Source organism: Uloborus diversus, chromosome 7 (genome assembly GCF_026930045.1).
Source record: "Uloborus diversus isolate 005 chromosome 7, Udiv.v.3.1, whole genome shotgun sequence".
Taxonomy (NCBI): domain Eukaryota; kingdom Metazoa; phylum Arthropoda; class Arachnida; order Araneae; family Uloboridae; genus Uloborus; species Uloborus diversus.
This window is the reverse complement of record NC_072737.1, coordinates 70,723,536-70,746,418: the sequence shown is the minus strand read 5'-3', so window position 1 is coordinate 70,746,418 and position 22,883 is coordinate 70,723,536. Positions and strand designations below refer to the sequence as shown.

The following is a 22,883-nucleotide window of genomic DNA, read 5'->3' as shown; positions in this document are numbered from 1 at the left end:
TCAAAAAATTACTCAAATTTGATCTTCCGTCAATAGTTTGGCAGTTAAACGGTTAATACATTAGCATTGGCATGCACAAGGCAGGAGGGCACCTGTTGGCCCGGTTTCGATCCTGAAGGGGGCCCGAAACTTTTAAATGAGGAGTGAATTATATGTAGGGGTGAACAAGATGGAGGGAGGACAGTAAAAGTCATTTGTAACGGGCCCGAAAATTTCTGTGCCCACCCCTGGTATTCACTGGTTGTGACAGATTCAACTAAATGCTATCAGTTGGCAAGAGATTTCATTGCTCAGTCGTAATTTATCGCTGTGCAAGATTTTTCATCTCAGAATCACATACGGGTCTGGTAGCAAGTCTGGACTACGATCAACATAATATGAAACAGGACCAAATTTAGACTTAGAAAGGAGAGCTCCTTGGATTTAGGACTGAGTTCCATAAAAGGAGGGTGAGGGGCAAGTTTTTTTTTTTTTTTTTTGAGTAACATTACTTGTAAGTAGGGCCAGCTTTAGACTTAACGGGGTCCCTAAGGTACTTCAGGTATGAGATCCCTTTGTAGTCCTAAAGTCACTAACGATAGTCTTAAGTCTACAATTGAGGACTTTAATGCAAAAACCAGTATAGTCCAAACTTTTTTTCTTTAATTTTTTTTTCGAGAAGAGAATATAGATTTTCTGCAGGGGTGCCTCCTAAGAGCAAGGGCTCCGTCTAAATATCCCGAAGCCCCCCTCCTACGAGCAGGACCCTTTCCCCAGTGGCGTAGATACACTTTCTGCCGCCCAGGGTGGTTCCCCAATGCGCCACCCTTCTGGTGAGAAGTAGCTAGTGAATTCAAGTATTTAAAGAAATAACAAGGTGTTAATTAAGAGGAAAATAAACTTTTTTTCTTCATATTTTTTTGCAGAAGGAAAAAAAAAAGAAATTCCGAGCCCCACCGAAAAATTCCAATAGTTAAGTCAAAAATCGGATTTTCAGGGATTTTTCAGTAATACTAATGGAAAAGAGGCTTGGAGCTCCCTCCAGATGTTTTTTTTTTCTTTTTCAAAATTAAAAGCAGTTTTATGCTTCCTTTGGTGATGTCAGGGGGTCGGGACTTCTCAAGGAAATTTTCCGAAGTTGACGTGTTAAAACAGTAATTTTAGGCTATCTATTGGATACGTGAAGAGATCGGGGAAGGCTCAGGGGCGCTGTCCGGAAAGTTTTTCAACTGAACTTAAAAACATGTATAGTTTGTATTTAGTTGTGTAAGGGAACCCTAACTACAACAAATACTGGATTTTCCTCCCGAAATATTTTCCAACTTGAAATCCATTGTAGGCCATCTTTGATGACGTTAAAGATAGTAGGGAACGTTCGGGAGCTCTCTGGAAATTTTCCGATGCCGAAGTTTCAAAAACGTTGTTATAGGCTATCATTGGTAGCGTAAAGGGGTGGCGAAAATTTTTCGAAATATGTTTGGAAGTCTACCAAACGTTGGGAAGAAGTTAGGGACTCCCCCGTCTCCCCTGGAAAATCTTTGAAAATGACGTCCTAAAAACGGGACTTGATCCGTTGTTTGACGAACAACGTTAGGAGAGAGAGAGAGTTCAGAGAAAGTTTTCCCACCTGAAATCTTCTTCGAAACTGTTGCTCATTTTAAGCTTATTATTGAGCTTAAAATTGTTATTTCTTCATTATTGAGAAAAAAAAAGGCTTTGCGGGCTTCCCTCACAAATTTCTAAAAACAAAATTTAGAGCCAACTGTGACGACTTTAGGTGATTTCGTGGACATTTAGAGTCTCTTCCTTAGAATTTTTTGGAAAATAAAGTTTCCAAAACCCAACCTGAAGCTATTTTGGGAGACTCTGAATGAGATGGGGACTTTAAAGTTCGAAGTTGATGTCTTAAATACCCCCCCCCCCCCCCACATTTTGGAACATACTATCTTTAACCAAGTTACGGGAAGGGTCAGGGTTTGACTGCCCTCAGGAATTTGTTGGTATTGAAGTTTTAAAAGCTCATTATTAGGCTAAAAAATGAGATGTGAAGGGGTGGGATGCATGCATGTATAGGCTTGTGTGTGTGCGTAGACCTGTGTGTATGCCCTTAGGTGTGTGTGAGTATGTGTGTAAGAGTGTGTATGTGCATAACAATGCGTGTGTGTGAGTGTGTATGTTTGCGAGGGTGTGTGTGTATGATATGGACGCCACCGACCAAGAAAAGCGGCTAAAGGGGGACAGTGCTCAGGACCAGAAGCCGGTGGGGCTGCAGAGGCCCCTGGTCTAAGCTGAAAAAGGAACCATAACGCCAAGGACTGTCAAATGAGAACAATAAGCAATTGTGATTGCTCAAAAAAAAAAAACAATAGCTTGCTGTCACCTCAACAATTGCAAATGGAGTCTGAACTAGAATAAACGAAGGTACTCCCATAAACTAATATTTTTCAACAAATAGGAAAAAACACGGAATAAATGATAAAATCAAAATTTTAAGACTTAAAAGAAGCAAATAATAATAATATTAATAATAATAATAATAATAATAACAACAACAAAAATAACTAAATAATTTTTAAAAGCAAAATATAGAAGTTATAAGTTTTAAAAATCCATTTTCTTCGAGTTTTGAAATTAGGAGACGGATAAGATCATTTAAGACCCAAAAAAGAAAGAAAAAAAACATATTTATTCAATTTTGTATTCATGGAGTAAGACATGTTTTGTAATGCTTTGAGTGATACAAAAACATTTTTAAATCAAAGCAACAAATGAGATAAATTTACTTTTTTTGAAAAAATGTAGGATTATCGTCATTAGAAACATGCTACAAAAAAAAAAAAAAAAATTGAACACTCTAAATTAAAACAATGCAATGAATGCAGATAAGTATAAATATTTTTTTTCTGGCAAAGAATAACAACAAAGAGATATTGCAGTGCATAGCTACTACCTGAAGATCAGTTGCAGTTAATTTCACTTTTGATCTCACATTCACATTTAGACCAGTCTGGAGTTCTTTTTTTCGCCTAAAAAAATGCTGGCATTTAATTTAAAACAAATTTCATTTGAAAGCAGTATTAGTTCATATAAAAAAGCTAAAAATAATTTAATTCTTATATACATGAAAAACAGTGCTGTTATATTTTGTTACTTAATATGCATCATATCAATATAATTACTTTTATTCAGAGAGTATGAACAGAGGGGGAAAATCACTGAAGGTTGAAAATGGCATCCTGCTTGTTCACAGACATCATTAATCCTTTTGTTATATCTTTACAAAACAATAAAATGACTAATAATTATTCTTGTTCTGAGGAAATACATTTTTAGCTTCCTCTATCATACAGGAGTATTTTTGCTAATAATTTAGATAAGATCTTTTCATTTTAATATGCCCATAATTAGTCAATTAAAAGTTAAGTATTTCACCTATGGGAACATATGACTTTGAGAGGGGGGGAGGGGCATTCTTAACTTAAAATTATTATTTTGGATTGGTGATAAAACTTAAATTAAATTTGGCAAGGATAAATAAACAATGCAGCAGTAGAATAGTTCTATTTAATTTAATTAATTTCCGTTGCTGTTGTTCAGACAAACCTTTCAAAAGCGAGTTGACAGTATCTATTTTTTAATTAATTTTAATGTTGCTTGCGTTGGTAAGTCAAGATACTTTAAATTTGATTATAATGTAAGAAAAACAAATGTTTCAATATTGTTGAATTTCAATGTGTTTCCTGAAAATAATTGAATTCAGCTAGCATGACCATAGCAAGTGTTCAGAATGAAAATACTAAGCGAGTGGGACCATAACTGATCATACCAGGGTATTTCAAATCATTTCAAAAGATATATATAAATCATAATTGAAAATTAATGAATAATTAATTAAAAAATATCAAAGCTGCAAAAGTGCATCTCCCAAGTTCTTACACCGTTAGAATAAGTTTTTTTTTCTTTTCTTTTCATGAACTAGCACTGCAACATTTGCATACAATTTTTTTTTTCGAACCTTAAGCATGAGCATAAATAGTCATTTATACTACATAAAGAATTAAAAGAAAATGGTATCTACTTTTATAATTTTTTTTTAAATCAGGAATCAAATTATTGAACCTTTCAACTTGATCTCTTAAAACTGTCAAAAGGTCTTGAGCTTCTTTCTCCACATCCTTATATACACCTTCTTTGCACAAAGTAGCAGAAAATGGGTGAAAACACTGAGATACAAACTCCCTTTTAAAAAAAAGGAAAATTCTGTTAAAAATCTGCATTTTGTTTTAATGAACTTCACGATAAAAAAAACAGTAATTAGAAAACTTACTTTGAAATGCTGATCAATTTATAAGTATAAAATAGTTATTAAAAAAAAGGAGAAGAAAACAAACCTATATATTTGCTGAGGAAGTAAAATTATCCTTTCTACTTCTTCTTTAAAAGCATTTAGTTCTTCAGTTTCTAATTTAGCCTCAAAAGCAGCCAATGCTTGTTCCGGAGTGATCTTTGAAAGGAAAAATTTGCTAATGAAAATTTGACATACTGGCATGAATACAAAATGTCAATAAAATCTCGGAGATAACTTTTTCCAACTTTTTCTTAAATTAATACATTGAAATGCAGCAATTTAAAATTGCAGTGAAACTTTTCTGCAGCTGCACATCTGTTGGTCTATCATAAATGGATCAATCAAGAAGGTGGTTGCTTATGGGGGCTCTTTAAAAGAATGTACCTTTAAAATTATGAAGTTTCAAAAAATAAACTAACGCTTTAAGAAAATTATGTTTAATTCAGAGAAAAACAACTAATTAAGGCCATATTTGCAATAATAATTGAAATAAACTGATAGTAAGCTATTGACAGAAGTAAGAAAGGCTGGACATATCAAAAACACTGGTGCCAAAAACTAATGGGCACCTATTCACATGGGGTCCAGATGTGCACCTTTCCTGAAGTAGAATCAGCTCTATTCAAGTGGTCCCAGCAGTATATCGAAATGAAAACCATGCTTTTGATTTTTTTCTCTCAATATTTTTTATTGAACTGTGCATATTGTGCTTCAAAACTTTTAAGTTCTGTAATTTTGTCTGTTATATGTACATATTAATTAAAATATTCGATGGTTTTTCTTTAAAAATGTTGAAAACCAAAACTAGCAGTAAGTCAAACTTCCAATAAGTCGAAGCTTTTTGTCGGTACTTTTAGATTTGAGTTATCATGAATTGACTGTATTTTATGAAAAGACTTACACTGTTAAACACAATATTTCAGCACATATACACATGCAGACATAGGGGGAAAATAAAGTGGAACCTTGCAACCTTGTTAACATGAAATCACTTAACACAACTACAAACAACATTAACAAACATCTAATACACATCTAATTAACAAGCATCTACACTACACATTAACAAGCATTGCTAAACATGAAAAGCTTGCTTAGTGCCGATAGTTAAAATCAAAACAAAGTTTATCAGATAAGATGAAATCTAGTTAACATGAAATAATTATTATGGTCCCGTGAATTCCACATTAACAAGGTTTGACTGCACACAAAAAGGGGGGAAAATGCAACATTTTGTTAATTATCAAAAAATCCCACTGTAGAAAAACTTTCAAATCATACAAAAGCTGAACAAAAAAATAAATATAATTTTATCCTCTAATCTAAGTCAACAACTGTACTTTAAAAGCAGTAAATAACAAAAAAGTATGAACCAAATATTTCCAATTTATCACTTAAATCTAAATTCCACTTAGGATTTTTATTTATAATTTTGCTTCACAAAATATTAGTTATGCATTCTAATAATTACATAAATATGCTTGTACAGGATCTTAAAGCATATATCTTAAGCAGTACTTCAATAATTGAAGCTACTGCTGTAACTAATAATGATAATCTTAAACTGTCTCCTAAAAGGTAGGGAACAATGTTAAAAAGTTTCCTCCATGTTCAACATAGAATTATTAATGTAGAGAGTGCAATATTTTTAGTTTAAAAGTGCTATAAGCAGGGCTATCATTTCAAAATTTTCCAGGGAGAGGGGGGAGGGGCAAAGGGTTTGTGCTCACCACATTCTATAAGGAAGAAATAACAAAATGCATACAAAAAAGCTTAATTTCATTATGTTTCTAAAATCCAAGAGGAGGGGAATCAAGCTCCCTCCCCCTAGATCACTCAAATGACGAGACTGGCTATAAAAATTGTTAGACTATTAGCTTCCAGTAAAAAACAATTTGTGTATTAGTAAACATAATGCTACATCAGCATTAGTGCATGCATTAAAAAAAAAAAAACTTAGTTGCAGGTATGAGTATCATTCATCATCTGCCTCCAGCTTGGATGTGCATAGAATGAGTACATCATTAATAGTGAAAGTAAAACATTAAATTTCTATCATTTACATATAAATTTATACCATTATTCTCCCTAATGATGCATTTTCAAAATTTTGAGCCTGATAATCATCCCTAATATTTTACTGTATTTGCCAAATTAACACTTTTGGTAAATATTGGTGAATACTACTGTTGCCCTATTTTTGAATCATGAGCTTCAGAACACTTTATATTAAATACTAGTGGTACCCGCACGGCTCTGCCCGTAATAGAAAATTAAAAGGTCTTTTGGTTCGCCTGTATATTTACAAATAATGTATGGTGAATTTTCTCGCCAATTGGCTTGTGCCCATGTTACGGTTCCATGTCATGATAATTTCGTAATTTACTCATCCATCTTATGATAATTTTGTTTTTAAAATTGGAATAGAAAAAGAACCACATCGAATTTTTGAAAAATTGCTTTGAGGCGAACACCCCCATGCTACGAACTAATTCTGTACCAAATTTCATGAAAATCGGGCGAACAGTCTAGGCACTATGCGCGTCACAGAGATCTTGACAGAGATCCGAACAGACAGAGAGACTTTCAGCTTTATTATTAGTAATAAACAGCCTCACCTGAAAAAAATGTTCATTTGAAAGTCCAGGGCCAGAAATTCTTTTCACTAACCAGCTATCACTTGATGGCACACGACCACGTCTTTTAACAATGAGATGAAATATAGAAATGTCCCACAATATTCTAGAGCTGCACCGCAAAATTGAAACTTAGGAAAAAAGAATAAATGGCACAAATTAAAAAATGCATAATATTAAAAAGTAAAGAAATTAAATTCAGTGAAAAAAATTTGAATCTAAGAAACTGAAGATGTTTTAAGAACAAATAGGATTTTACATGATGATAAACAATCATACCTGAGCAATTTATAAGTGATTTTTATTTATTCATTGCAAATAAATAAATTGTACTTTATTTGGGTATATCTTACTTAGAGAATATAGGTAATTATATAATAAACTAAGTGAAAAGTAGGCATTAAAAAAAGTCTTTTAATTTGCAGAGGGGGAATTATTTGTTTTTCTTCTGATTTACAAACAATTTAGGAAGCATTTACGGCAATACAGGGAGCTTTTTTAGCAGTGCGTGAACTTGGAGCCTAGAAGATTAAAAAATAGATTTATTATTTTAAAAGAAACGAAAAAGTTACACTCACATAAAAACACCACAAGAGATGTGATAGGACAAATAATGAAGGCCACCACAACCGCTAAAAAAGGCTGTAAAACACCTTGGAGACATATATGCCACAATAAAGCTTCCATTACTATACATACTTTGTTTCTTGGAAGACCTGGAAAGAATTTCAAAACAATATTGACATTGTATATGTATGTGTGAGCAAACAATGAAAATTCATAAAGAAAATTTAGAGATCAATTTAAATAGGTAAGCTCAGCAATAAAGGATCAACTTCTATTTAAAAGCTTTAAAGGAATTATAGTGAACCTCACTTCTTGTACACAATTAGTTCCAAAAGGCAGTTCAAATAATGATTTGTACAAATAACCAATCACTTTTCCACATAAAATATAATGTAAACTGCCTTAATCTGGTTCCAGATCACAGATGACTGTTTACATAAAACGATGAAAAACAATCAATACTATACACAGTACTGCACAGGAAATGCATAAGTAAAAAAATGAAGTACATTTTGCATCTGCTGAAGAATTGAGTGGAATGCGGAGAGGAAGGAAGAGGGACGTTGATGCAAATCTTTGAGAGGGGAGTAACCTTTCACAAAAACATCAGGTAACAGACCTTCAAATATTTCCTTTTTCATGTGTTTTTTTTCTTTTGTTTGCTTTTTAGCACTAATAGAGCCTAGGAATCTTTTATCTAAAAACCTATGCAATGTTGTCTGTTTTTGACTATAATTCAGAACTTTTCTAAAATGATCATGTAAAGTAAAACTACAAACACAACTTCTAGCCACACATAACAAACTACTAAAAAGTACAAATAGATCATTTCATTTAGTAGCTTTATGTCATGGAAACAGTGAAGTGTTATCCTCATTGAAACTTTGCCTTTGAGACACAAAAGAACCTGAAACAAAAACTGTTGTCCTATATTTTATATGTTTACATGTTGCTCTGAAGAATTTCTAATTTGATTAATTTTGCCTCCAGTGAGGGCAATGCCAACATGTAATGAAACATATGTATCTTAACCTTTTGGTTTATTTACGTATAAGCAGTTACATTCATATTACATTTTAAATTGATTTATTTTAAACTTGTCAGTTAAAAAAATATCCACTTTATATTCCAGTGCCAATTTGTGAAAACAGAACAAAAATCTTACCAGGGCTATCAAAATCATATAAAAACACCATGGCTAAATGAAAAATGAAAGTTGCTGCAGGCACCCTGAAAAAAGAAAAAAACTTAAGATTTATTTCAAAATATAAAAAAATACATCTGAGCCAAAAAATATGCACAAGAAAGAATTGAGTCAAACTACAATACTTAGAATAGAAATGCATTTTTGTGTTGCATAAGTGATTAAACTTTTAGCACCAATTCGTTAATGAAAACAAAACACTTTAAAGCACCCTATTTTTCTCCACTACTTCAGCTTCAGATATTCATGCTCTATCAGTGGTGTTCCTAGCATAGGTGTCATACGGGGGTTGGGGTACTGTGTTGAATCTCAATGTCCATTAAGATGCTTGACACTGACATTCTTCCACAAGCAGTATCATCTTGCATGATGCTGCTCTTAAGTTAGTCAGTGTCCAATTGAATAAATGTGATCCTTAGCCACAAATTCCTCTGTACTTTCACTGCAGAAGTCTACTTTATGTGTGTAAGATGTCTAACAAGTGAGCATTCCAATATAATACTCATTACTGAACAAACCACAACGCAAGGTGTGACAGCTTGCAGAGTGATCAGTTGGGACAACCATACACTATTACTTCTGCTGTGAGCTACTTTGGGCCCAGGTATGTTTTTCCCAACAATGTCTTCAACCTCTTCATTGCCACAACTGGCCTCTGAAGTCTTCAGACTTGCAGTCTATCAAACATATTGGTCAAGCAAATTCTGCCTGTGTACAAATATGTCCCAATTCTGTGATCGGTATCTTCATTTGAGACATATCTGCTGAACTGGGATATTGGCAACTTAATAAACCCTATGCCTAATCAAGAATCAGCTAGGAGCAGTTTCACCCCATACCATTTTGACATTTTTCCTATTGCTACTCATAAATAAAACTCTTTCTTCACCCCAATTTCTGATCATTTATTCACTCAAAAACTATACTATTGCCAGTTTCTTAGTAGTGGCTAAATTCTTTTTCATGTACTTTTATGCATCAGTTTATTTACATTTAATTTAAGCATATAAATCTTTTTACTTCAAAGGTGTAGTTTGAATAATATTTTATACAAATTCAAAAATAAAGAACAAAATAATAATAAAAACAGAAGTGTAATTGTAAAACATAATTACTTTGAAGCAAAATACTAGAAAATATTTTCCAGAGAAATATTACGCCACAAAAAAAAAAAAAAAAAAAAAAAAGAGTATCAAATTACACATTTGAAATACTTAGTTGAATTTATAAAAATAAAAAAAAAAATCGACTTTTTTAAACTTACCAGAGCGGAGCAGAAAGAGCAATGCATAATGATAGGAATGACAAGAATGAACAAATGATTGGCATGAAGAAAACAATTAGTAATGTTCCCAATGCACCTTTAACCAAATAATTCCACAGACGATTCAAGTGGCGGCTGAATCCTTTCCCAATAAATCCTTAAAAAAAATTATATACTGTTCATACCAAGAAAAGTGGAAGCACATTAAAAAACCATTTTCATTGTCTACAGAGCCTTGCAAAAAAATTAAAATGCATACTAAAGCTGATGAAAATTTCTTTTAATGTTTCTACTAAGTTCTTAGGTTCAAAACATCCATGGTGTCATACTTTTTTCAACAAAAATGCCCCCTTTGCAAAAGTCTTCCTTTTTTTTAAACGCTAGCCCTCCTTTACCACCATATCACCAATGATGGAAAATAAATATCAGAAAATAGTGTTCAGATTTGAGCACCTGCACCAAGAGCAGTGACATGTTTTCAATGACCCCACAGTTTGAAAAAATTTACACTCAAAATCGAAGCCATCCATCACATTAAATTTTTCACTTAAATTAACATCTATTTTTCTGAAATTTGGTACAATTCCTCAAACGTAATAAAACTATCAATACTCAGATTATAATAAAATAATAATTAATTATGCTTAGGTGTGCAAAAACGACTTTAGCTAAAATACGACGTTTTTTAACTCACTAAATAAATTGGAAGACTAAAATAGTTTTTTCTTAATCAGAATCTACTGAAGAAAATTGAAGGGGGTAGAACAATATTTGCATAAATAAGTTTGGAAACCACAGCAAAAACTTTTTTTTTCTGGTAATAATATGTGTAACAGACAAAGTTTTTAGAATTTGCAATTATGTTTTTGACTCCAATTGTTGAACACTAGCATACATATTTACAAAGAATTATAAGAAAATTTTTTACTCACCAGTATCAGGTCTAGATTCAAACTCTGTTCTAGACTTAGATATATGCCTCCACAATAATAACAGTCTTGAGCATAAAGTGTGAGTTAAAGATGATTTCCTTGGATATAATGTTCCCTAAAGAAATAAACGTTCGAAAAAGCATTTGAATATATATATATATATATATATAATAAAAGTGTAAAATACTGAAAAGACCACACCAGAAGCCCATAGATTTGCAATGCAGCAAAACTAAAAAGCCAAGTAAATGTAAAATATGCAAGCCAAATACCAAATATTAAACAAATTATATAAAAAATAATGATGATAAAAAGGAAAATTGCAAACAGCTATTTAATAGGAAAAGACAAAGTATGAATCCAGAGCTCTTCAGCCATGGAGGATTCAATAAATACGGTCAAAAGACCAAAAAATTTAACTATGATGTAAAAGAGAATGTTTAAGCTCCAGTACATGCAATATAGAGTAACATTGGGCAAATACACCACATGTTAAACTATAAACAATAAACAAGAACTCAAACCTAAAATTAAAAGCAGGGGGTTTCGCCTCGACTAATTAGGAAAACAGGTTCTGATAATTAGCCATCCACGTAATCAGCCGTGGAGGATTCAATAAATATGGTCAAAAGGCCAAAAAATTTAACTATAAACTAAACAAAAATGAATGGCTAATTATCGAAACTTGTTTTCCTAATTAGTCGAGGCGAAACCCCCTGCTTTTAATTTTAGGTCTGAGCTCTTGTTTATTGTTTATAGTTTAACATGTGGTACATTAGCCTAATGTTACTCTATATTGCATGTACTGGAGCTCAAACATTCTCTTTTAGTTCATAGTTAAATTTTTTGGTCTTTTGACCATATATATTAAATCCTCCATGGCTGATGAGCTCTGGATTCATACTTTGTCTTTTCCTATTAAATAGCTGTTTGCAATTTTCCTTTTTATCATCATTATTTTTTCATAATTTGTTTAATATTTGGTATTTGGCTTGCATATTATATATATATATATATATATATATATATATATATATATATATATATATATCGACAAATAAATATACACTCACAAAAGGTACAAAAAGGATAAACATCAGTAATGCTGTGAAAAATGAAAGTATCAATGAGGGAACATTCAATATTTTCATAACATAGCAAGTACCCATTGGACAATTGGTTTCATGTGTACGTAGATGGTTCGACCAAAAATGTCATTAAAATGCCAGTGCTGGAGTATATTCAAGTACTAGCTGTCTTGCTGGGAAACGTGCGAATTTTGATGGAGAAATAGCAGCTATTTCATTATTGATGAATTGAGGTGGTAAAACTATTTGGAAGATCAAAAATACTGATTTTACTGACCAAAACTTACAAAATACTGACTAACTTTAGCATAATAATTAGCAAAATTACAGTTTGTAAAATGGATGCTGATTTCGTCTGTGATGCAAGGCAATACTTAATTTGTAATGCATAGTAAATGTGGTAAAAAAGTTGACTAAAAAAAAGTAAGTTTAATTGACCAAATTACTATATCACAAGGAGCAGAGACAGACAAACATTTTTTAATCTAAGGAGGCAAGGGAAATTTTTATGCGGCAGACAAATTATTTCTCACAGTTTGAAAAAACAGGGCTTCTGAAAATAGTCTTCAAGGCAAGGCCTATCATTTTGGGCCATCAGAGGAGGGAGGGGAGCAATTGACCTCTGTCTCCCTGGATTCAAGAAACATAATGAAACTAGGCACTATTGTATGTATTTTGTAGCCTCTTCCCAATAAAATGTACAGGTATTGAGCAAAAAAACCCTTGCCCCCCCCCCCCCAACTGTAAAAAAATTTAATGACAGGCCTGCTTAAGGTAGTTTTAGTTACGCTGGTGACTTGGCATACAAAATTTGTTTGACTTAACGATAAGAAAAAAATTTTTACTGCAACTAGGACATAACATTAATTTAAAACAGTAGACTGCAACCATGCATGTTTATGTAATACAGTGAGATATGTGACAAGGAGGGGGTATGGTGAGTGTGACATTTTGTGACAAAGGTAGGTGGATTAGAACTGTTGCAAAAAAGTTTGACGTCATATGTAGATAATTGTAAACCTTAAAATGAAATTTACAAAACATTTTTTTCTTCTCTTTTTTTTTTTTTTTTTTTGGGACATTTAAAATTATTGACTATGTTATTACCACCCTACCTACATTTCTATGCTTAACTCTGAACTGTAAGTTTCATTTTTTGCAATAAGAAATCCTAAGTGTATTTCTGCATTGGGAATTTAAGAAAATTCTGTTTATACACAAGCTGGTGCTCAAAAATAATTTGAGTTTTGATTGATATTGTTTCAAAACCACTGGATAGATTTTAATGAAACTAGCCATTTATGGCTCATAATACACTTATGGCCTATAAATGTGTATGCATCACAAGTGTAAGAAATAACAAACCTTACGGAATACAGATATACTCAAATAAACATTGCTCCTAATTATCGTAAATTTTCGAAGCAGTAGTTGCACTTCCCCTGTCAAACCCACATTTTTAAGGTTTCTGATTGCCATGGAATGGAATGCGAGTAGATTGCAAATAACTTACTTGCACATGTTTTTTTTATTATTGAAATCACTGCTTAGCTAAACATTTGCATAAGAAAAAGCTTTACCTTTTGTTCAGTAGTTCTCACAAAATTGAAGAAACATACAATTTCTCTTGATTATCTTACTAATATTATATATGCGAAAGTTTGTCTGTATGGATGGATGTATGGATGTATGGATGGATGTATGGATGTTTGTTACTCTTTCACGCAAAAACTACTGAACGGATTTTGATGAAACTTTACAATAATATAGCTTATGCATCAGAATAACACATAGGGTAGTTTTCGTCCCGTTATGGGGGGCAAAACCCCCTTAGGGGGGCAATAAAACACAATTTTTGTATAAATTCTCTAATATTGGGATGAAAAAATACTTGCACATATTTATATTATATGTCCATCGAAAGCTCTGATTTTTCTGCTGAAGATGGCACCTGTTCGAAATTTCTAAGTAGAATAAAAAACGAGTTATGAGCTTTTTAGATCCATGTTCGAAGGCTTTCCTCAACTCAATACAGTATTTAGTGTATCATCTCAACTCCCTGTCGATAGCGACAATTGTTGTATTGTTGACTTTCTTTGCTTTTCGTGATTGTTCAAGGCTTTTCTCAAGTCAAATCTTGAAGTAAGATTTTTGCACAAGATTGGCAAATAATACATGATTTGGCTGATGATTTTCCATTTAAACGGAACTTTAATGTAATTAATGGTTTTTATTATTATTTATGCTGATTGAACACTTACTCATTATCCAAACAACCAGCAGATCGCCAAAATTTTTGCAGAAAGATTTCCGTAGCTGATGCATTTGGCAGTTTTTTCAACGTTGCTGTTTTTGAAGCCGAAGACTACGTCATAATGTTTCTCAGCTTTCACCATGTAAACAAAATATCGCCAATCAAAGAATTTTCAAAAGACTTTTTTTTACTGTGTTAAATAATCCAGCAACTAAATTAGGCAAATCCATAAACAGCACAAAAACTTCCATTAATTTTCCTTTTTGCACAATTTCAAACAATCACCAAATTTTATTACTTATTTTGGTAACATTTCGGATGAAACTGTTTAGCGCCATTTTATGGTGACCAAAAATATCTCAGCATCTGGCGACGATATCTCTGTAACGAAAATTAATATCATATCGTTTTATAAAGTAAGGAAAGAATGGGGGAGCATCATCGAAGGTACCTCGAAACGACTTTCGCAAATTCGGTAAAATCGCACCAAGAGCCACAATGATTGAAATTTCCCGAAATAACTAAAGCAAGTATAAGGGGATTACGAGCGCAGCTACTTTTTTTTAATCACTTCGTACTTCATTAGCCATACAGAGAAGGTTTTAGACTCCATTTAAAAAAAAAGTATCAACAGATTAATCTTTTTAAACATGAGAAGATTAATTTCATGTTTTTTAAATTTGTATATGCTTAAATATAGTGCTTTCGTTTCTAAATCAATACTACTTTGTTTTTATACTTATTGCTATTTTAGTTTTATGGGTAAGGAAGAAACTCGATTTTTAATCACGTCAAAAAGATGTGTTTTAAATTCTTTTACTTAAAACAGAAAACAAAAGCAAGTAACGATTTTTTCTAATAATTATTACTGACCCAGGCAACACCGGGTATTTTTGCTAGTATTACTAATAAAAATGGTTTGCTATTAAAAAAATTGCATGTTTACGTTTACCCTGTACAATTTTCTGATTTAAATGTGATTAAGTTAAACATTAAATTAAAAATTTGAAAGATAAATATGCAAAGGAAAATTTGAAAATTCAATACTAGAAATAGGTAGATGATCAAAATGAGGTAACCCCCCCCCCCCAAAAAAAAAGAAAGAAAGAATACCAAGAACCTCTAAATATTTTAGTGGTTCAGTAGGCACTCTTGGTTAAAATATTAATTTGAATAAAGTTGAAAATTATTACTTTAATTTGATGTAGATAGTAATATTCAGAAATAAATTGAGGAGTTGAGGGGGTGTAATTTGAAACATTACTTATTTTCAACTCATATGAATAAGAAACAAATGTATCTATTGTTATTTATTTATTTTTCTGTATCACATCATGCATCTATTACTTACATTTTGAACAATATTTTGAGATCAAAACAATATTATAAAGAAAAGAAAGTAGACACTTTCTTAATGAAACAAAAAAAAAAAAATCATTCCCAGCACCAGTAGAGGACTTGTTAAACAATAATCAAGAGGAATTGAGACAACAAACATTGGGATGGGGGGGGGGGGATATTTCCCTAACCTTTAATTTTTAGATTTAAAAATGAAGTAGGATTAACAATTTAAGCATATAAAAATTCTTATATATAAGAAATACTTGTATACTCACATCAATCTGATTTACTTCTAAATCTGGTATGAATGGGCGAATACAAAATAAAGCACGAAGGCTCACTGGACTGCACCATGGAATAATAACCTGTTATTTTAAAAATGTTTATACTAAGAATCTTTTTAACGCAAAATAATACCAATAAAACATTCTTCAAAGACACTTACCCCAAAAATAAACATGGCATTACAAAGCCAAGAATATGTGCGATAACAGTAGTTTATCCACCTCCAGAAAGCAGTTCTAGTAGTTGTGGTATGCATGCGCTGCTTTTCTACTAAATATACAGGCTATGGCGAATACAACACATGAGTAACATATAAAGTAATATATAAAGATATACGGTTTAATTTGTATAGGAGAAAAAAAGAACATACTATTAATTTTTATGCACAAAATGAAAAGGTATGTTAGGTTCTACACAAAAACCAATGCACACTCTGAAACCATTTGAAAAAGCTTAATTTTACATGAAATTTACAATATGATGGAGGGTCAATAAATAAAGGGAGAAGTTGAAACCCAAATATCTCAGCTAACAAAAAGGGTAGGGGATATATTTTAATTGCACCAATATTTGCCATTAATTTAATGTTTTAAGTTAAACAAAACTCCAGTCAATATAAAAACTGAACAAGGCAGAGACTGTCAAAAATATTTTTTGCACAAATACCCCATGGGTTTTTTTAAAAGAAGAAATTTCATTTTATGTTAAACAAGGGAAAAGTATAAGATTATTGTACAAAAAATAAGTTTTGCCAAATTATTATTATTTATTTATTTATTATTATTTCATTATTATTATTATTAATGTTATTTTGTTACTTAATTTTTCGCAAAAAAAAAAAAAAAAAAAAAATCTTACAGAAGCTACTAGCAAATTTCCAGTTCGCATTGAAGGGGAAAATGGACTTGAAATCTAGAAAAGGGTCCAAAAAAAGAACCTTTACCTCAAAATTAAAAAGTGACAAATATTAGCATAGTTGTAATCACTGGTAAATATGGGGGGGGGGGGGGAATCATATACTCTCTGCTAAAGATAATGTTATTTTTTAAAAAAAGAAGAATGATCTAAAAAATCAGTTAATTTGTAAAAATGAAGGAAAATTTTTCACTTAAATACACTGCAATTAGAATAGTTTTTAACATTTAAGAGTCAGGCACATTCAGAGATGCAAAATTTCAGGAAATTTTGAAGCCATAGATTTTTTTTTAAGGTTTTTTCCCAGAAAAATTGATTTTTTACAAATAAAAATGAAGTTTAATAGTCATATTTTCTTACAAAACTTAAAAGGTACCAAATATTTAAAAACAGTCTATATTATTTTTTCCTTAGAAATATGCATCAACATTGAGTGACGTAAAAATAGATGGGAAGCAAGCCTGAGCTTCAGAAAAAGAAAAGAATTTACCTGGTTTGGATCTGAGCGTGGCTGAGCAAGAGAAGATGATGTGCGACTAATAACTGTAGGAACTATTTCAGATTCACCTTGAAATACCTTTCGTACATTCCAATGATGAGGACACCATATTTGTGTTCTCCAGTGAAAATAACGATTTGGATTACGAACTCTACTTAATTCTTGTTTAAGAACAGGCTCCCTCTAAAGAAAATTTTAAAAGTCAAAAACACAAAGTTATTTTAAGAGTCAGATACTGAGCAGTGTAAATAATAATTTCATATAACAGACAATTTTGCCCCCCCCCCCCCCCCCCCCCCCCCCGTTTTTTAATAAGGAGAGCCCAGACCTTATTTTTTTATATTAGTTAAACTTGAACATTTAAAATTAAGTTTTAAAATGCCACTTGCAGGTACTCAGTCCAAAACGGTAAAAGCAAAATTTCTCCTGCTAGCAATCAAAATCTGTTATGTACAGAACAGTTTTCAAACCTTTCAAATCTATCTATAACAAAAATAAAAAGTTAAGTAGTTGCATACTATTAAAAGATCTTTTTAAATAACTTACAAATCCTTAAAAACATTTAGTGTGATTAGTTCAACTTTATAGAGTAGTTTTCCGGGTAGCAGAAATTGCGAGACGTGAGACGTGCATCACAGATTTTTCAGCGGCCTGCAGATAATTTTACAAAAGAACAAAAAGAAAAAATAAATAAATAAAAGAAAAAAAATGAAATACAACTTGGCAAACTATTTAACCGGAAAGGCGATATTTTAGCATTTCAGCAGGAAACATGGTCGCCATATTTGGTCATTCACGAGATCGAAGTAGACAAGATGATTCACTACCTAAGTTTTCAAAAACAAAGCAGAATTGGATGTTTTATTTAACTACAAAGTAATGGAAAATTTATTAAGTGTGCTAAAAATCGCTTTTTTTTTGGGGAGGGGGATTATTTAAAATAATTTTCCTGGAAAATGAAAAATTTCATATTTAAAATTTCACTTTATCCTCATTGCTTTAGATGAAAAAGTGCTAAAAACATTTCAACTAAAGTAGTCTCATGAGGATTTTTTTTTAATTATTTTTTTGCAACAAATTTAGAAGTTTATATCTTAATTTTAGGCCATTTTGGCTTTAATTTTTGGCCATTTCAGTTTGGTCAAATCGAAAATGTTGGTATGCAAGACTCTTTAAGTGCCTACGCTTTCATAAATGGAATTGGATGTTTATTGCAATGCAAACTGTTGAAAATTATGCAAAATGTGTGATTTTTATCAGATAATTCTTAATTATTATCTTGAAAAATGCCAAATTTTATCTTTAGAATATTATCTTATCTTCATTGCTTTTAAGGTTAATGTGCTAAAAACGTACTATTTCATCTAAATTGTATTTTTTGAGGATTTTCAATTTATTACTGCTTTTATGCAACAAATTCAAAAATCTATTTATAATCATGAATTTTCCGCGTCAACGCCATTTTTGGTCATTTGCAAGATGGAAATACATGAGACTATTACTTGCCTAAGTGTCCCAAAACAGAACTGGACGTTTACCTCAATACAAACTTTTGAAGATAATGTAAAATGTTCAATAAATCATCTAAAATGCAGTTTCCTGTCAACTTCTCATTTCCTAATTTATTTATTCATTCATTAAAAAAAAAATTCAAAAACCTATTTTAACTTAACTTTTCCATATTTAAATTAATAGGTATTGAATATTTTTTTCATAGAGTGCAGAGTTCTATTTGTTTTTAAGAAAGTAGTGAAAACTGCCTCCCCCCCCCCCCTCCCTTTATACTTTAAAATTTGGCGATGGTGGTGTCCACTAAGTTCATTGGGTCTAGTGGCCACTGCCCAGTTGGAAAATTTCTCAATCTTGACCTTTGTCAGGGACTTATGTATTTTATAAACACTTAAAATAAAACTATTAATAATGCTGCAAATTATTTTCAACTGCCCAAATTAGTGTCGCGAACTGGCTAGAAAGTTTCTGCTACTGAGGTAGTTTTGAGAATTTCTGATTAACATTTTTCAGTTATGGGCCGACAAGACAGGAGAAAGTCTGGACTATAAACCTAACAGAATTGAAAAGACTTGACAAAAAAAAAAAAAACTGAGAAAAAATTAAAAAATAACGTTTGAAAAGTTTTTAATTATGAATAACTGAGTGCTACAACAATGATGGGGCAAGCTCAACATATTTTGAATGAGACAACAGGATGGCCCAAAGACGCTTCTGTACACAAGAAAGTGACACAACATAGAATCTCCCTTCCCTCCCCCTGTCCTTCGTACATGAAGTTTTTCCTGCTTAGAATTTCATTCTGAGATTTTATTACACTGGTAAAATTTAAATTTTATTGTATCAATAAACACAGAAAAAAAAGCTAAAAAATTATCAAGAAGTGGCACAAGATTAACGCACATGGCACTAACTTTCAAGTTTAAGACATACTTCTCGCATGAAAGTTAAATCTCTTTGCAAGAAATAAGAAGTTTGCTCCAAGTGACTTTGCCTACAAAGAGCCAGAGCTTCTTCATGAGCATCCCAACGATGATCTAAAATAAATTCCTCCTGAAAGATCAAATAAGTTTTAAATACAAGCACGTCAAGTGCACAGTAAAAGTTTTCTTTGCTCTAATAACATTTTACATCACATATAACACAAATAAAGAATGCATAAAAATGCACAATAATTATTATTAAAGCATAGAACAATGTCAGGTTCTAAGAAACAGTAATTAGCCAAAAGACAACAATCAAACAATATTAAGAGCCATTGTCTGTAAGGATCAGGCAGGTTGTGATTGTTGACATTTTTAATTTTCTTTATTTTCACATATGTTGTTCCTTGTCATGAATGTAATGTTTGTGAAAAATATGAGCTTTGTCTGCCTTACCGTTTTTGGGAAATTAAATTTTTAAATTTAGGGGGCGTGGCACATTTTTGCGTGTTTTTCAAATTTGCAGATTTTAAAGTTCTTGTTGCTTTAAGCGCCCCTATAATGACATGGATTTTTAAATTCTATACTATTATATGGTCTTCTTAGATACTATTACAGCTGTCAAATCGGTGTCACTACGAGGGCGACGGCCACAAACTTCGTTTAAAAATGACCGAAAATGAATTTTTTTACTACATTCTATGCCAATTTTCTCAAAGCGCCTTCATGATGACGCCAACGTTTTTACATACATTCCTAGCTACACTTGCATACATCAAAAATATGTAATAAAATTGGCGTCACTATAAGGGCGCCAGAAGATATTGCTACTTTTATGTGATAAATTTCACAAAAATGCAAATGTTTAAAATCTAACTACTACTCTCGCCCTCATAGCAGAGATCTGAAACTAATTAAGTTTGATAATCAACATGTTCGTCTAACATATGAAATAAAAAAATCGGTGTCACTTCTATTACTTTCGGAAATATAATCATTCGAAATTAGTGTGTTATGGAGTTATTTAAAAAAAGACTTTTCTAATTGAAATGGCTATTTGCACGGTTTGTTTTAAACTTTGATATAAAATTACAGTAGTGACACCTAAAATAATATGTTTCTAATGCTTTTTATAAATAAAGCTTTTTAAAAAGCATTAGAAACACAGTAAATCGATATACACTGATGAGCCAAAACATTATGACCACCCAGTCAATAACCCGTTGTGCCACCTTTGGCTTGCAAAACAGCTGCGACTCTCCTTGGCATGGATATCATAAGCTCTTGGTAGACGTCTGGAAATAGATTTTACCCAATGTTAATGCAGCGGTCAGGCTAAGTTGAGATTTCTTGACATGGGGGTGTTTCAGCTCTGAGCTGCCTTTCCGTGAAGTCCCGAACGTACTCGATAGGATTTAAATCCGGTGAATTTTGTGGCCAAGGCATTAATTGGAATACTTCTTCATGCTGCTGGGTTCACTCCAACCCAATTATAGCCCTGTGACATATGGCATTATCATGCTGGAAGATGCCATTTCCAGTAGTGAAGACCGACGCCATGTACAGGAGCACCTGATCTGCCACGATGATCAAACAATCCACAGCCTTCATGGTATGTTCTACCACAACTAAGGGTCCCAGAGCCTGCCAGAAAAAATCCCCCAGACCATAATAATGCCACCATCAGCCTGTTTACGACCAACGGTACAAGACAGGAGTAACTGTTCGCCTGTAAGACGGCGAACCCTGACAAAACCATCCATGTGATGAACCAGAAATCATGATTCGTCAGACCGGACAACTCTCTTCCAGTCATCCGAGGACCAATCTCGGTGTTCTTGGTCCCACTGTAGGCGTAGTGGCGATGACGATTGGTCAATAGAGGCACACGAGTAGGACGTCTGCTGCGCAGTCCCATATCCAACAGTGTCCGCTGAACTGTGTGTTTGGAAACACTTTCACTCGCAACTGCATTGCATTGAGCTGTCAGTTGATCAACTGTCTGCCTCCGATTTTGCTTTACCAAGCGGCCTAGCTTCCGACGTCCCTTATCTTTGAGGACGCGTGACCATCCAACACTTTTACGCCTACTGTTGGTTTCACCGTCTTTTTTCCACTTCGCATAAGTACTAACAACGACAGATCATGAACAACCTACCAGTCTTGCAGTTTCTAAGATGCTCGTTTAGAGTCTTTCGGCCATCACAATCTGCCCTCGATCAAATTCGCTGAGATCGTTATCCTTTCCCATAATTCGCAAAAGAAAGTGCTTGTATGAAGCATGACCTTCTCCAGCCTCAGTTATATACCAACCCCACTTCATCATGTAGTCTCCACGTCATCCAGACGAATTCTTTGAAAAAGTTAGGGGTGGTCATAATGTTTTGGCTCTTGAGTGTAGGTACAGATGGACGTATTGTGTAATGTGCATTATGGCTAAAATAGTCGTACTAATATTCGTATTTTTCCAACCATACTATTTTTTATCCATTATTTATATTAAAAATTCAACTATTTATAACATAATGTTTTAAATAGTGATGAACATAATGTATTATATAGCAAGCATTCAGAATCTGAAACATAATTTGAGGATGACGTAGACTAAAACAAAGAAAACATAAAAAATCAAATCACCCAGTTTCAGAAAGACGGTCATTTCTATTTGATATCTGGTAATTTTGTAGCACTAAAGCTTAGGAAAACATGGTATCCCGGAGAAATAGTAGAAGTTGACCATTTGCAAGTAAAGGTCAAATGCATGGCAAGAAGGATTGGAATAAATAAATTTATTTGACCGGAAAAAAGGCGAGTATTGGTATGATAATCCAAACATATTATGCACAATAGATCCACCTGTACCTATATCAAAACAAGCATTTTCTATTCAACATAAAGACGCTCTCACTGCCCAAAGCTGTTTATGTTAAACGTTGCTTCTTTGTAATAAATTAAAAATAAATATGGTCAAAACACTATCTGGGTGTGATAAGATTAAATTAACAAAATACATAAATAAAGAAATAAGATAAATTAAAAATAATAATAATAAATGAAAAAAATGCACCTCAACATACTAACTTCAAATGATTATATTTCCAAAAGTAGTAGGAGTGACACTAGTTTTATTAGTTCAAAT

General features: G+C 32.4%; 1 protein-coding gene across 1 annotated transcript in view; it reads right to left on the bottom strand.

Moving 5' to 3' along the window:
• LOC129225725 (uncharacterized) overlaps positions 1 to 22,883 on the bottom strand; it is a 70,771-nt gene that overhangs the window by 13,518 nt on the left and 34,370 nt on the right. The window contains exons 15-26 of the mRNA XM_054860219.1: positions 19,755 to 19,874; positions 17,304 to 17,495; positions 16,059 to 16,181; positions 15,889 to 15,978; positions 10,931 to 11,045; positions 9,999 to 10,155; positions 8,696 to 8,760; positions 7,542 to 7,679; positions 6,946 to 7,094; positions 4,371 to 4,483; positions 4,099 to 4,218; positions 2,930 to 3,005 (exon numbers count right to left, since the gene is read on the bottom strand). Coding sequence (XP_054716194.1) covers positions 2,930 to 3,005; positions 4,099 to 4,218; positions 4,371 to 4,483; positions 6,946 to 7,094; positions 7,542 to 7,679; positions 8,696 to 8,760; positions 9,999 to 10,155; positions 10,931 to 11,045; positions 15,889 to 15,978; positions 16,059 to 16,181; positions 17,304 to 17,495; positions 19,755 to 19,874 — 1,458 coding nt within the window. The remainder of the gene's footprint in view (positions 1 to 2,929; positions 3,006 to 4,098; positions 4,219 to 4,370; positions 4,484 to 6,945; positions 7,095 to 7,541; positions 7,680 to 8,695; positions 8,761 to 9,998; positions 10,156 to 10,930; positions 11,046 to 15,888; positions 15,979 to 16,058; positions 16,182 to 17,303; positions 17,496 to 19,754; positions 19,875 to 22,883) is intronic.